The sequence below is a fragment of the Zalophus californianus genome, chromosome 13, assembly GCF_009762305.2.
Source record: "Zalophus californianus isolate mZalCal1 chromosome 13, mZalCal1.pri.v2, whole genome shotgun sequence".
Taxonomy (NCBI): domain Eukaryota; kingdom Metazoa; phylum Chordata; class Mammalia; order Carnivora; family Otariidae; genus Zalophus; species Zalophus californianus.
In genome coordinates this window covers 9,942,125-9,954,790 of record NC_045607.1, presented here as the reverse complement: position 1 = coordinate 9,954,790, position 12,666 = coordinate 9,942,125, and the positions used below count along the sequence as shown (strand labels likewise).

Sequence of the window (12,666 nt, the reverse complement as noted above, 5' to 3'; positions counted from 1 at the left end):
TTTTGTTTGTTCTAAACCAAGATTTCTCATCCTCAACACTATTAACATTTTGGGCCAGGTAGTTCTTTGTTATGGAAACCTGTTCTGTGCATTATAGGATGTTTAGTGACATCTCTGGCCTCTACCAGGAACATAGCACCCCCTTCTTCCCCTGCAGTTGTGACAACCAAAAATGTCTCCAGATACTGCCACATGATCCCTTGGGGAACAGAATAGCCCCATTTGAGAACCACTGTTCTAAATAAGCAATTTTCAGAGTATAGTCTCCATGGACCACTGAGGACCCTTAAGACCCTTTTGGTGAATGAGGGGTAATGAGGTCAAAACTGTTTTCATAATAGTAAAAGGTTGTTGTCCTTTTCACTATATTGACATTTGCACTGATGGTGCACAAGCAAAGGTGGGTACATTTGCTGGGGTGGGCCTTAGCATGAAGCAAAGCAGTGGTACTGAACAGTTAGCAGTCACTATATTCTCTCACAGTTAAAAAAGAAATCTTTCATGAATCAGTAAAAATTATTTAATTACATCTCAACCCTGAATACACATCTGTTCAAAATTCTGAAGAAATAGGAAATACTCCTAATGCATGGTGGTGAAGTATCTCAAGGAAAAACACTTAGATGGTTATTGGAGCTGTGAGCTTAACTAGCTGTTTCTTCTCTTGTTTGTTTTTCATGACACACCATTTTTACTTGAAAGAATGACTGACAAACTGTAGTTATTCATATTTGGGTATTTGGCAGGCATTTATTGAAAATTAACAAAGTGAGCCTATCACTTCAAGGAAAACAACCGACAGTAGAGTTTGTTGCCAGTGATAAAATTCAGGCTTTCAGGTAAAAATGAGAATTTCGGAAAACTTGTATCCACCTTCATGAGCTTGACAGCTTTCTGATATTTAAAGACTTTTCTGATGAGATTGGTGGTTTTTCTGATGAGCGTGTGATTTTTTGATATTATATATTGAAATGTGTTAACATGTGGAAGATCTGCATATCTCATTGAACCAGTATTTTCCAGGTGATCAATGCATGATGTTACAAAAATCCTTTAAAGTGAAAGACCAAATAATTTTAATGTAACAGAGTAAAAGTTCATTGATTTGGTTTTAGATTCCAAATTATAGCTAACCTTTAAAAAACTACTAATCAAGATTTGGTGTCGTATCATAGAAGAATGTCCACAATTATCTGAGAAGGCTGTTAAAATATCTTCCCTTTTCCAACTACATAATCTGTGTGAGGCCAGGTTTATATACTTCAGTCAAAATATGTATTGCAACAGATTGAAAGCAGAAGCTCATAGGAGAATCCAGCTCTGTTCTATTAAGCCTTACATTAAAGGAATTTGTAAAAATGTAAAACAGTGTCAGTTGTTATTTTTTTATTTTGGAAAATAGTTATTTTTCATTTAAAAGGGTTATTTGTATTACCATTTAACAGATATATTTAATGAATTAATATATAAGTATATATTTGTTTTCGTTTTTAATTTATGATATGGTGTCAGTAGGTATAACCAACATATATAGGCTCTTTGGGGCAGTAATTTTTAAGAATGTAAGTGTCCTAAGACCAAAATTTTAGAACTCATATTCTAAGATGTCTTTAATAATAATATAGTGTTTTTATAATTTTAAGAGGAAGGTAAATGTATAGAACAAAAGGAAAATCAAAAAGCATAAAATCAAAGTACTGTCATTCATTAACATTAAAGAGTTCAGATTCAAAAAGTTTAGAGTAACTGCTTCTTTTCTTTTCTTTCTTTTTTTTTTTTTTTTGAGAGAGAGAGAGCCCTGGGGCGGGGGGTAAGGGGAGAGACAAAGGGAGAGAGAGAATCAAGCGGGGCTCGATCTCACAGCCCTGAGATCATGACCTGAGCCGAAATCAAGAGTCAGATGCTTATCTGACTGAGCCACCCAGGCACCTCTAGAGGTTTCTTTTATATATTTGAAAGTTTTAGCCTCTGCATACTTACCTGTTTTAATATTTCTGATATTGGTTGTGTAGACATATGCTTAGAGGAGTCATTTTTACTCCATAGCTGAGAGTAGTTTGAATCTGTTTTGTGGTGTAATGTAGCATTATTCATTTTTGTTTAGGAGTACTTTTACAAATTGTTATTTGCTGAGAACAGTATAAGAATTTCAAATTTTACAACTTTTTATTTATATTCCTTCTAGGTAATATTGCCCTTATTTTTTTAAAGATTTTATTTATTTGAGAGAGAGAAAGAGCACAAGCAAGGGTAGCGACAGAGGGAGAGGGAGAAGCAGGCTTGACACGGGGCTCCCAGCACCCCGGGACCATAACCTGAGCCGAAGGCTGACGCTTAATGACTGAGCCACCCAGGCGCCCCTGCCCTTATTATTATTATTAATATTATTTTTTGCCCTTATTTTTTATAGGTGGAGGGAAGGTGAGGCTCAGGGCAGTTGTGACATTTTTTTTTTATTTTATTATTTATTTATTTATTTGACAGAGAGAGAGAGAGCAGGAACACGAGCAGGGGGAGTGGGAGAGGGAGAAGCAGGTTCCCCGCCGAGCAGGCAGCCCAATGCAGGGCTTGATCCCAGGACGCGGGGATCATGACCTGAGCTGAAGGCAGACGCTTAACGACTGAGCCACCCAGGCGCCCCTGCCCTTATTATTATTATTAATACTATTTTTTGCCCTTATTTTTATAGGTGGAGGGAAGGTGAGGCTCAGGGCAGTTGTGACATTCTTTTTTTTTAAGATTTTATTTTGTATTTATTTATTTGACAGAGAGAGAGCAGGAACACGAGCAGGGGGAGTGGGAGAGGGAGAAGCAGGCTCCCCGCTGAGCAGGCAGCCCGATGCGGGGCTTGATCCCAGGATCCTGGATCATGACCTGAGCTGAATGCAGATGCTTAATGACTGAGCCACCCAGGCGCCCCAGTTGTGACATTCTGAAAATTTTGATGATTTACATCTTTTGGCTCTACTCCTTGCATTAACTATAATACGATTTGGCCATTAAAAGTAATTAACATGCGGTTGCTATACCACTTAAATGTCATTAAAATCCATGTATGTAGATAAAAACATACCATGAATTTGAAGTAATCAGAATATGATACTTAGTAGATTCTCTCTTTTTTTTTTTATATGCCCCTCAAGTTCTATTGATCAGAAAAGGAAAACTGGAGTGCTTGGGTGGCTCAGTCGGTTGAGCATCCGACTCTTGATTTCAGTGCGGGTCATGGCCTCAGGATTGGGAGATCAAGCCCTGCATGGGCTTGTGCTGGGTATGGAGTCTGTTAGGATATTCTCTCTCTCTCCCTCTGCTCCTTCCCCCATGTGTGCACTCTCTCTCAAATAATAAATCTTTAAAAAAAAAAAAGAAAAGGAATACTGTGGAAGAATGCTAGAACCTTTTTCACTGTGTAGAAACTCTTAGTGATGAGTTCTGATTGGTCTTACAGTTTGCCCGTTTATTTTAGGCGCCCACCAGCTGACCTCTCCTCCTTCTCAGTCAGAGTCTCTACTTGCCATGTTTGATCCACTGTCTTCACATGAAGGTAAAGTAGTCAAATGAGCTTTTTGACTTACCCTGGGCAGAAGAGCAGAACCAAAACCCTATGTTGATGCCTTTGTTGGATCAGTTGTATCTCAGTTGCAAACTTTTTTTCCCCTGTGTTCTAGGGGCTTCTGCCGTGGTAAGGCCAAAGGTTCACTATGCCAGGCCATCGCATCCACCACCAGATCCCCCAATCCTGGAAGGAGCTGTGGGAGGAAATGAGGCCAGGTTGCCAAACTTTGGTTCCCATGTTTTGACTCCAGCTGAAATGGAGGCATTCAAGCAAAGGCATTCTTACCCTGAGAGATTAGTCCGCAGCAGGAGCTCTGATATAGTATCATCTGTCCGGCGACCTATGAGTGACCCCAGCTGGAACCGTCGTCCAGGGAATGAAGAGCGAGAACTCCCTCCAGCTGCAGCCATTGGTGCTACTTCTTTGGTGGCTGCACCTCATTCATCATCTTCCTCCCCGAGTAAGGACTCCTCAAGAGGAGAGGTATGGGATACAGGCCATCTAGAAGAATTTTGCTAATTGTGGTCAGCTTTAGTGTTCTGTCCACTTGGTTCTCTTGATATGTGAAATTAACACGGTATATATAAATCTAAGAGTGAAGATGGACAGCGGTCATGATTAAAGATGATCTGTCAGTCTAATTTGTCCACACTGTATCCCATGGGAAACCTGTACTATTTTGGTTTTGTAGTAATGTATTTTGCATTTTTATGACACTTTGAACTTTTCTCCAAGCAATTTTATATCTAATTTCATTTAAACCTCACAGTTTCCTTCCGAGATGAGAAATTAAATGATTTGTCTAAGGTCACTTGATAGGCTGGTAAAGGAACTATATAGTCCCAGCTCTTTGACATGTGATTTTAATAACTCAATTTAATTGGCGATCAAAACATGAACTTTGAAGTTGTTTGCATCTGGGTTTGAGTCCCAACTATGCCACATGCAGGCTATATTACTTTGGAGAAGATAGGAAGATAACTTTTTTTAGCCCCTTATTTCTCATCTGTAAAAAGGGCTTAATAGTATTATTATCTCCTAAGGCTACTGTGAGGTTTAAATGCAATAATACGTATCCTTAACCCTTGGTATTTGGCACACAGTCCATACTCAATTTTATTATTACTGCTACCCCTCTAGACTTTATGTGCATTGTGCTTACTCCTTCCAAAAGTATTGAGTGCCTTACTCTATGTGAGGCTCTGTATTAAGGTTTTTGTTTACTAATAGTAATGAGATAGTGCCTGCCCTCAAGCAGATCATAGTCTGGTGCTTAAAAGGTATACTTCCATGTTTCAGAAGTTGCCTGTACAGCAATAAGAATAGTTTTGCTTTTAAGACAAACAAGAGTGGTTTTTGTATTTCACAGAGAAACTGAAACCCTTTTCCTAGTAATTTATCCTGCTGTCCAACTCCAAATAAAGCATCAAACTTTTTCTGCAGACTGAAGAACGCAAAGATAGCGATGATGAGAAATCAGACAGGAACAGACCTTGGTGGAGAAAACGTTTTGTTTCTGCCATGCCTAAAGGTAATTTTATAAAATATTAGAATTATATTAGCAACAAGAAGCAAAGCCCCCAAATCTCTTTCAGAGAGCCAGTATGTCAGCTCCTCTGTGTGGCTTGCTGGGCCTAAGTTTCTAGCCGTTTGGAGGGTATAGAAAATGGTTTCACTCAGGTGAATGCTGCAGGCAGACCTTTAGAAATGATAGTTCTTGTTCTTTGCAGGAAATGGTAGTGGTTTCATAAGTGGAAGTCAGGCAGGTCACGGTTGTTTAAATATCATATGCCATTAGGGTTAAACGTGGGACTTTTAACATATGTATTGCTAATAATTATTGCAGGAAAAAGGGATGCTATTGGTAATTAAACATTGAAAATTCATCCTTTACATTCCTGGAGTAAACTTAAGCTTTTTATGTTTATGTTTGTTGAGAATGTTTATATTCTGAATATTAGTGAGTGTTTATTTTGGAAGGCAGTTGTATAAAATTGTTTTTTTTTTTTTTTTTTTTTTTTTTTTGTGACTAGCCTGGCATTGTAGCAATAAATACTGAGATTTGAGTTGGCAAAAGCGTCTCTTCCTGCAAGGAGAGATCATCCAGGGTTAAGGCTAGGGACTTCTTCCAAAGTCCTCTTCTCGGCACCGTGGCGCTCAGGAGCTGAGGAGCTCTGCTTTCAGCTGCACTCAAGCCCCCTTGATGAGGAGAGATTGAGGCTCAGAGCTTTGAATGTGTTGTTTTCGAGCAAAGGTTAAGAGGCAGTGGTTTTGATTTAGTCCCAACAGATTTGAGTTAAATCATTCTTCCTGTGACAGATGACCCCAAAGCAGATCCTGAAAGCTTCTGTAAGAACCTTCAACACTGTTTTAAGAATGATTATCAGTGGACACTCAGGATTCCTTAGCTTTTAAACTTTTCACCTTCCTTTCACTTAGAAATGTTGGCCCACCAGTTAATACTCCAAAATGACTGCTGTCTTCCGAGTAGTGCAGTATGTTATGTGTCACGCTACTGACTTTATTTAATTTCCAGCTCCTATACCATTTAGAAAGAAAGAAAAACAAGAAAAAGACAAAGATGATGTGGGGCCTGACAGATTCTCAACACTCACAGGTTTGTAGACCATGGACTTCCTGGCTCCTTCATTCCCAGAGCACATATTTCATAGCACTGTTTCCTGGGCGTCATAAGCACTGCCTTTTTAGAAGAGTGTGTCTGTGTGTGTGCAGTGGGGAGTGTGTTCTTCATAGTTCCGTGGCTTCCAGGCGGTGGCCGCAGTGAACCTCAGTGTGCTCTTCCTGCAGACCGCCACCGCCATCCTCATCCTCATTATCATAACTTTTGTGTATGATGAGGCCCCTGGGGCTGAGCCTCTAGGCACAACTCTACAACGCGACATCCCAGGGGGTCGATGCCACACGGGGCCTTTTAGGAAAGTGTGGTGATGGTTTTAGTGCGATGCATGCCACATCTTTGGATCATTGATCAAATAGCTTTCTCTAACGTTGATCATAGAATTCTAAATTTATTCTCATCTGTAGTTCTTGATTATTCAGGATCATAGTGAAATTCTGTTCTACCTAATCATTTCCTTTTTTTGTGATAAAGTGTTCAAACAGTATCATAAATTTATAAACTTTACTAATTTTTTACAGCTTGAATCATTTTAACATTGCTATCTGACCCAAGGAAAATACAACTGGGGATTGGATTCTTACCTTATTCAGCATTTGTGTTTTTGCAGCTTCTGTTTGGCACATTATGAATGAGCACCCTTAAAGGAATGAGTTCGAGAAGTAGTGTTAATGACCCCACCTTGAGTTTGATAGCTTTGTATACTGTTTCTGATGGCTGTAGAGCATCTAGACCAGAAATTAATTTCTCACCTTTTTTTCTTATCTTGATTTTCAACTATGTTATCTTACTAAATTAAAATGAAGATTTTTATTAAAAAATGGTATAGGTTTCCAAAGAACATTCTCCTCAAGTAGCTCAGCGTAGTACAGGTAGAATCCCATTTTAATGCGTTCATTCTGGTATCTGGTTCCATGTATTTAGATGTATTTCCATGGTCTCTAGCATACATCCCTGCTTTATCTGGTGCAGCGGCTCTCCTGGGATTAAGGGTTTTGAAGAGCAGGAGCTATGTGTCCAGGCTAAGATCCCCTGCTGAGAGCTGCCAGGCCTGTCTTACTCAGTCAGCAAATACTTGTTGAACATCTGACTCATGCCAGGCACTGTGCTAAGTGTTGTGGTTATTCAGTCAAATCACAGGAGCCTACAGTCCGATTGAGAGGAGTTGGAAACATATTAATGTTTTCTTACCAGGTTCCTGGTGTTAGACCACCACCAGTGTTTATGGAATGAAATACTCTTAATGAAATCTAATGTTTTTAAAATGTTGAATTAATAACTGGAGAAGTTATAAATTATTTTTTGCTTGTGTCTTTGGGCAAATGTTTTCCTTGGTTCTTGGTGCCTAATCTAGAAGCTAAGTAGAGTTAAGTGTTTTTTGTTTTTTTTTTTCCATAAGGTATTTCATTTTCTTTGTGTTTGATTCAAGCAATTTAGCTTTGCTACTAGTGCAGAAATTTCTGTCTGGTCCTAATTAATGACCTGTTGAAAATTATCATTAAATCAACTTTTAATGATATGAAAGGAAATTTCTTAACAGTCTGTCCATAATGCAGTCACCCTAACTATCCTTTTTTTTTTTTTCCATATTCTTTCCCAATCTTTCCATATTTGTACATGGCTTTTTCATGACTGAATCAGAGTATTGTGTAACTTTCTATTCTTCTTTTACTACATGTTATTTCATAGACCCTTTCCAGTTTCTTATAGACATGGTTGGTTTTAATAATTTGTATTGGCTCACAGATAATCTGTCATATGATTTTATAGCATTGTGAATGTTCTCCTGCTTTTGGATACTTGAATTGTATCCAGTTTTTACGGTGAAAATACTGCTCACAGCTTCGTATATGTAGTATATTTTGTTTGTTTTCATTACTTTCCTGGGATAAAGTTCTTAATGGCGTAGATATAAAGGTTATAAGCGACATTACGGCTTTCCCTGTGGTTAGCCACATTTTATTGTTCCTTTTTCAGAATGCTCAACAGCACTCAAAACCAATAGCAAAAAAGTACTTCCCCTCCAAAGAAAGATTTTGTAATGATAAAAGGTTTATCAGTTTACATTTTCAAGATCAGATTTTATTAGGATTCTCTTCTCATGCATTCAGATACCATTAAAGCAGAAAGATTAAATTAGTTTGGAAACCCTCCTTCTCTACAGTTTACTGCAATTTTACAGAGACATGGATACTAAATTTTTTTCCCCATGGAAACAGAAGAGCCCATGAGCATACTACTGAACCTCTCTGTACCTGATTTCCTCGTCCATAAAACTGAGGTGATAACAGTACCTCCCTATAGGGTTGTTGTGATGATTAATTGAGATCGTTCATATAAGGTGCTTAGCACAGTTCCTGGCACGTGGTAAGTGCTCAATAAATGTGAGCTGCCATTATTATTAGCTGCTATCAACACACACACATATATAAAATCTAGTGTTTTTTAATGTGTTTTTAGATTTTTTGAAAAATGGGATTCTACCAGAATGTGGACATTCATGGTTACCTTCTTGGTCTAGATCTATCTCAGGAGTGTTTGCATTTCACTATAGAACTTGATTTTGTCCCATAGATCTGTAGCAGTTCTTTGCCTTGATGACTGTGTCATCTTAGACTTCAGGAACACATTTTGATGCACTAATTTTGCTGACAGGATTATGGTCCTGACAGTAAACAGTGCTACGTCTGTTGATGGTGATAAGCTTTTTCTCCGTGTACCCTGGGTACAATTCCCAGCACTTTCCAGCAGTGGCTAGATTCTCTCGGATTGCCTCTGACACCGCTGCAGGCACAGAAGTGCACTCTTCTAGCAGCTGCACTGTTGTGGTGAGATTCAGTAAGACAGAATATTGATACCTGAAGTTTTCAAATGTGGTGCAGAGAGAGAGTCATACAGGAAGAGCAGAGGAAGGCATTTTTTATTATTTAAAAGGGTTTAATTCTAAATTTGAAACTTTTTCCCCTCCTTCAGCATGGAGATGTCTGAATACATGAATCTGCATATAAAGATGCACTATTGGAAGTTCTGTTAGCATGAACTGCTAATAACAGTAACTTGAGTGGAAGCGCTTTAGAAACCCATCATCCATGTAGTCTGCACTGAACTTCCCAACACTGTCATGCAGAATTTTGGCAGTGATGAGAAAATGGAGCCAATCTTCCAATTTCGTGCTTGGGCAAGGCTCTCAGACTGAGAAATGGGATGAGCGGGCAGCTGCATGGTGCCTCTTAACATTGAGATATGTGCTCTTTTTAAGTCTTACCTCCTAATCGCCTTTGGGATTATGCTACTGGTATCGTACTAACATCAGAATTGCTACAAACCAAGGGGAGCTAATTCTGTACTCTCCTTTCCCCTGCAGATGATCCCAGCCCTAGACTCAGTGCACAAGCTCAGGTCGCTGAGGATATTCTGGACAAATACAGGAATGCCATTAAGCGAACCAGCCCCAGTGAAGGAGCAATGGCAAACTATGAAAGTACAGGTGATCATCATGATAAAGATTTGAATACAGTTGACCCTGAACAATGTGTGGGGTGTGGGGGTGTGTGTGGGGTGGGTCGGTAGGGACACCAGTGTCCCACATAGTTAATAATTTATATGTGACTTTTGACTCCCCAGAAATGACTGATAGCCTACTGTTGACTGGCAGCCTTAACAACATAGTCAATTAAGCATATTTTGCATATTATATGTATTATATACTCTGTTCTTACAATAAAGTAAGCTAGAGAAAAGACAGTATTCTTAGAAAATCATGAGAGAATATATTAACAGTACTGTATGTATGTACTGAAAAAAAATCCACATGGGAGTGCCTGGTTGGCTCAGTCAGAAGAGCATGTGATTCTTGATCTTGGGGTTGTGAGTTCGAGCCCCACGTTGAGTATAGAAATTACTTAAAAATTGAAAAGAAAAATAATCCATGTATAAGTGGACCCATGCATTTCAAACCTATGTTGTTCATGGGTCAAGTGTTCTAACTTCGGTATCACAGTGAAAAGTGATCTGAATAAAAAGTAGCTTTTTTTTTTTAAAGATTTTATTTATTTATTTGAGAGAGAGAGAATGAGAGAGAGAGAGAGAGCACATGAGAGGGGGGAGGGTCAGAGGGAGAAGCAGACTCCCTGCCGAGCAGGGAGCCTGGGGCGGGACTTGATCCCGGGACTCCAGGATCATGACCTGAGCTGAAGGTAGCTGCTTAACCAACTGAGCCACCCAGGAGCCCCTAAAAAGTAGCTTTTTAATAGCTATTTTGAATAGCTGTCGGAAAAATATGGTATAATCCCTAAGATAAAGTAAGAGGAAAGAAATGTATATAAAAGCATAAATTATATGCTGCATGTGTTTCTGCTTGTGTGTGCCCACACTTCCAGTGTTCCTGGAAGAATCTGACTGGTAATGTGAGATGGCTCAGGGAGAAATCATAGGGAGCGTAAGGGGAAGCCAAAGTAGAGATGGATTTCCCATACTTATTATTTTGAAAAGTTTCAAAGGACGGAAGAGTTGAATAGTACAGTGAAGGTCCATATTCCTTCTACCTGGACTTTATCAGTTGTTAACATTTTGCCACATTTTCTCTCTGTATATTTTTTCCTTTTTTTCCCTGAAGCATTTGAAATTATCTCCTAATAAAGGTAGTTGTCCTACGTAAGCACAGTATCTTTATTATAGTATGAGTTTTTATTCCTTTTGATTTTATATATGAACGTATTCTCTAAATTGGTTAATTAAAAATATAAAACCAGCTGCAGGAGCCACAGATCTGTCCCAGCTCATCCTGGGCAGTGGGAAAAGCTCTAGTAAAGAGCCCTGGAGAGCTGAGGGCTGTCCAGTAAGCCACTTTCTGCTTGGGCAGGATTCCATGACTATAACATTGAGGGTGTTATGTAAGATGATTTTTGAGGCCCCTCTTAGTTCTGTGGTTTAGCAATTGTGATTAAAGGCAATGAAAGTCTGTGACTTAACAGACAGTGATTCAGTGCTTCATTGAACAGCTCTGACTGTAAAGTACAGTGCTAATTTATGGTCAAGTAGCTTGAACACCTCCTTGTGCTAGACTCTTCCAGGTTAACCTGCTTTTATCCTCTCTTGGGGGTGGGTTTGTGCAGAGGTCATGGGTGATGGTGAGAGTGCACATGACTCTCCTCGAGAGGAAACGCTGCAGAATATCTCGGCTGATGATCTCCCGGACTCTGCGAGCCAGGCGGCCCACCCTCAGGATTCTGCTTTCTCATACAGGTATTTCTTTGATAGGATTTCAGATTTGTGGGTTTGGACTTTTCGTCATCACTGCAGTTGCTTCAAGTCAAATGATTCATTGAGCCACCGAGTAAATGTAGAGAGCAGAGAAATAAGAACGAAATGCTATTTCCTGAAAAGACTGCTTCACGTGGATGCCATATATCAAAGGCAATTCAGGGGTGAAAAGCCATATATCAATTCAGGGGTGAAAAGCCAACCACATGTGCTCACAGAGGCCACGTCAGTCATTCAAATGACACAAGTGGCAGTCCCTTTGCCCACACCAAGCTCCCTGGCCACGGGGGAAATGCTGGGGAGACTGAACAGATGGCAGGGTCAGCTGCAGTTTCAAGCAGTAGAGCAATAGGAAGGGCTTCTTGTCAAGTGGTGAGCTCGTCCTGTGGCAGGATCAGCCTTTCTCAAGAGATGTGATGGAGGGCATTCTTGGTTTGCGTGATGAGATGGGTCTGGTGACTTCTCTGGCCCCTGCTGACCCTGGCATAATGCCCCTTTCTCATTCTCCTCATAATGTTTGTTGTGAGACTCAGTATATGTTGCAGGGTCCAAAGGACTTGTTGTTTGACTGATTCTGGTGACTTCACAGAATGATCCTGCCCAGAGCATTTTTATAGCCTTGCTCCTTGGGTAACTAGAAAGCCTGTTCCTTTAAGTGAGGTGTCAGTAAATTAAAAACTATCTTTTATTTATGACTGCTTGAAACATTTGAGTCCTGGGGTAGCATATTAATTTATATAGTGAGTGTTCATAAACTGTGACCGTATCTGCATGAAGAAATTACTGTACTTTTGGGGTGCTTGGGTGGGTCAGTTGGTTGGGTGGCTGCCTTCGGCTTGGGTTGTGATCCCGTGGTCCTGGGATTGTGCCCCGCATCGGGCTCCCTGCTCGGCGGGGGAGTCTGCTTCTCCCTCTCCCTCTGCCCCTCCCCCCGCTTGTGCTCTCTCTCCCTCTCCCTCCCTCTCCCTCCCTCTCCCTCCCTCTCCCTCCCTCTCCCTCCCTCTCCCTCCCTCTCCCTCCCTCTCTCTCTCTCAAATAAATAAAATCTTTAAAAAAATTAATGTACTTTTGACTCACTCTTCAGAGATGCAAAAAAGAAACTGAGGCTTGCTCTTTGCTCTGCGGATTCTGTTGCTTTCCCAGTGCTAACCCATTCAACAAGGAACGGTTTACCGGACCATACAGACCCAGAGGGTAAGTTTTTCCTGTA

General features: G+C 40.1%; 1 protein-coding gene across 7 annotated transcripts in view; it reads left to right on the top strand.

Moving 5' to 3' along the window:
* The window catches only part of GAPVD1 (GTPase activating protein and VPS9 domains 1), a 75,163-nt gene that overhangs the window by 54,659 nt on the left and 7,838 nt on the right, over nucleotides 1-12,666 (top strand). For 4 of the 7 annotated variants that reach the window (XM_027614544.2, XM_027614540.2, XM_027614542.2 and 1 more), the window contains 7 exons: nucleotides 3,467-3,544; nucleotides 3,669-4,039; nucleotides 5,000-5,087; nucleotides 6,093-6,173; nucleotides 9,559-9,681; nucleotides 11,309-11,438; nucleotides 12,541-12,650. In XM_027614544.2, the coding sequence (XP_027470345.1) occupies nucleotides 3,467-3,544; nucleotides 3,669-4,039; nucleotides 5,000-5,087; nucleotides 6,093-6,173; nucleotides 9,559-9,681; nucleotides 11,309-11,438; nucleotides 12,541-12,650 (981 nt within the window). Of the gene's footprint in view, nucleotides 1-3,466; nucleotides 3,545-3,668; nucleotides 4,040-4,999; nucleotides 5,088-6,092; nucleotides 6,174-9,558; nucleotides 9,682-11,308; nucleotides 11,439-12,540; nucleotides 12,651-12,666 lie in introns of those variants that run through there. The other 3 variants (XM_027614545.2, XM_027614543.2, XR_003523583.2) reach the window with 2 other exon arrangements.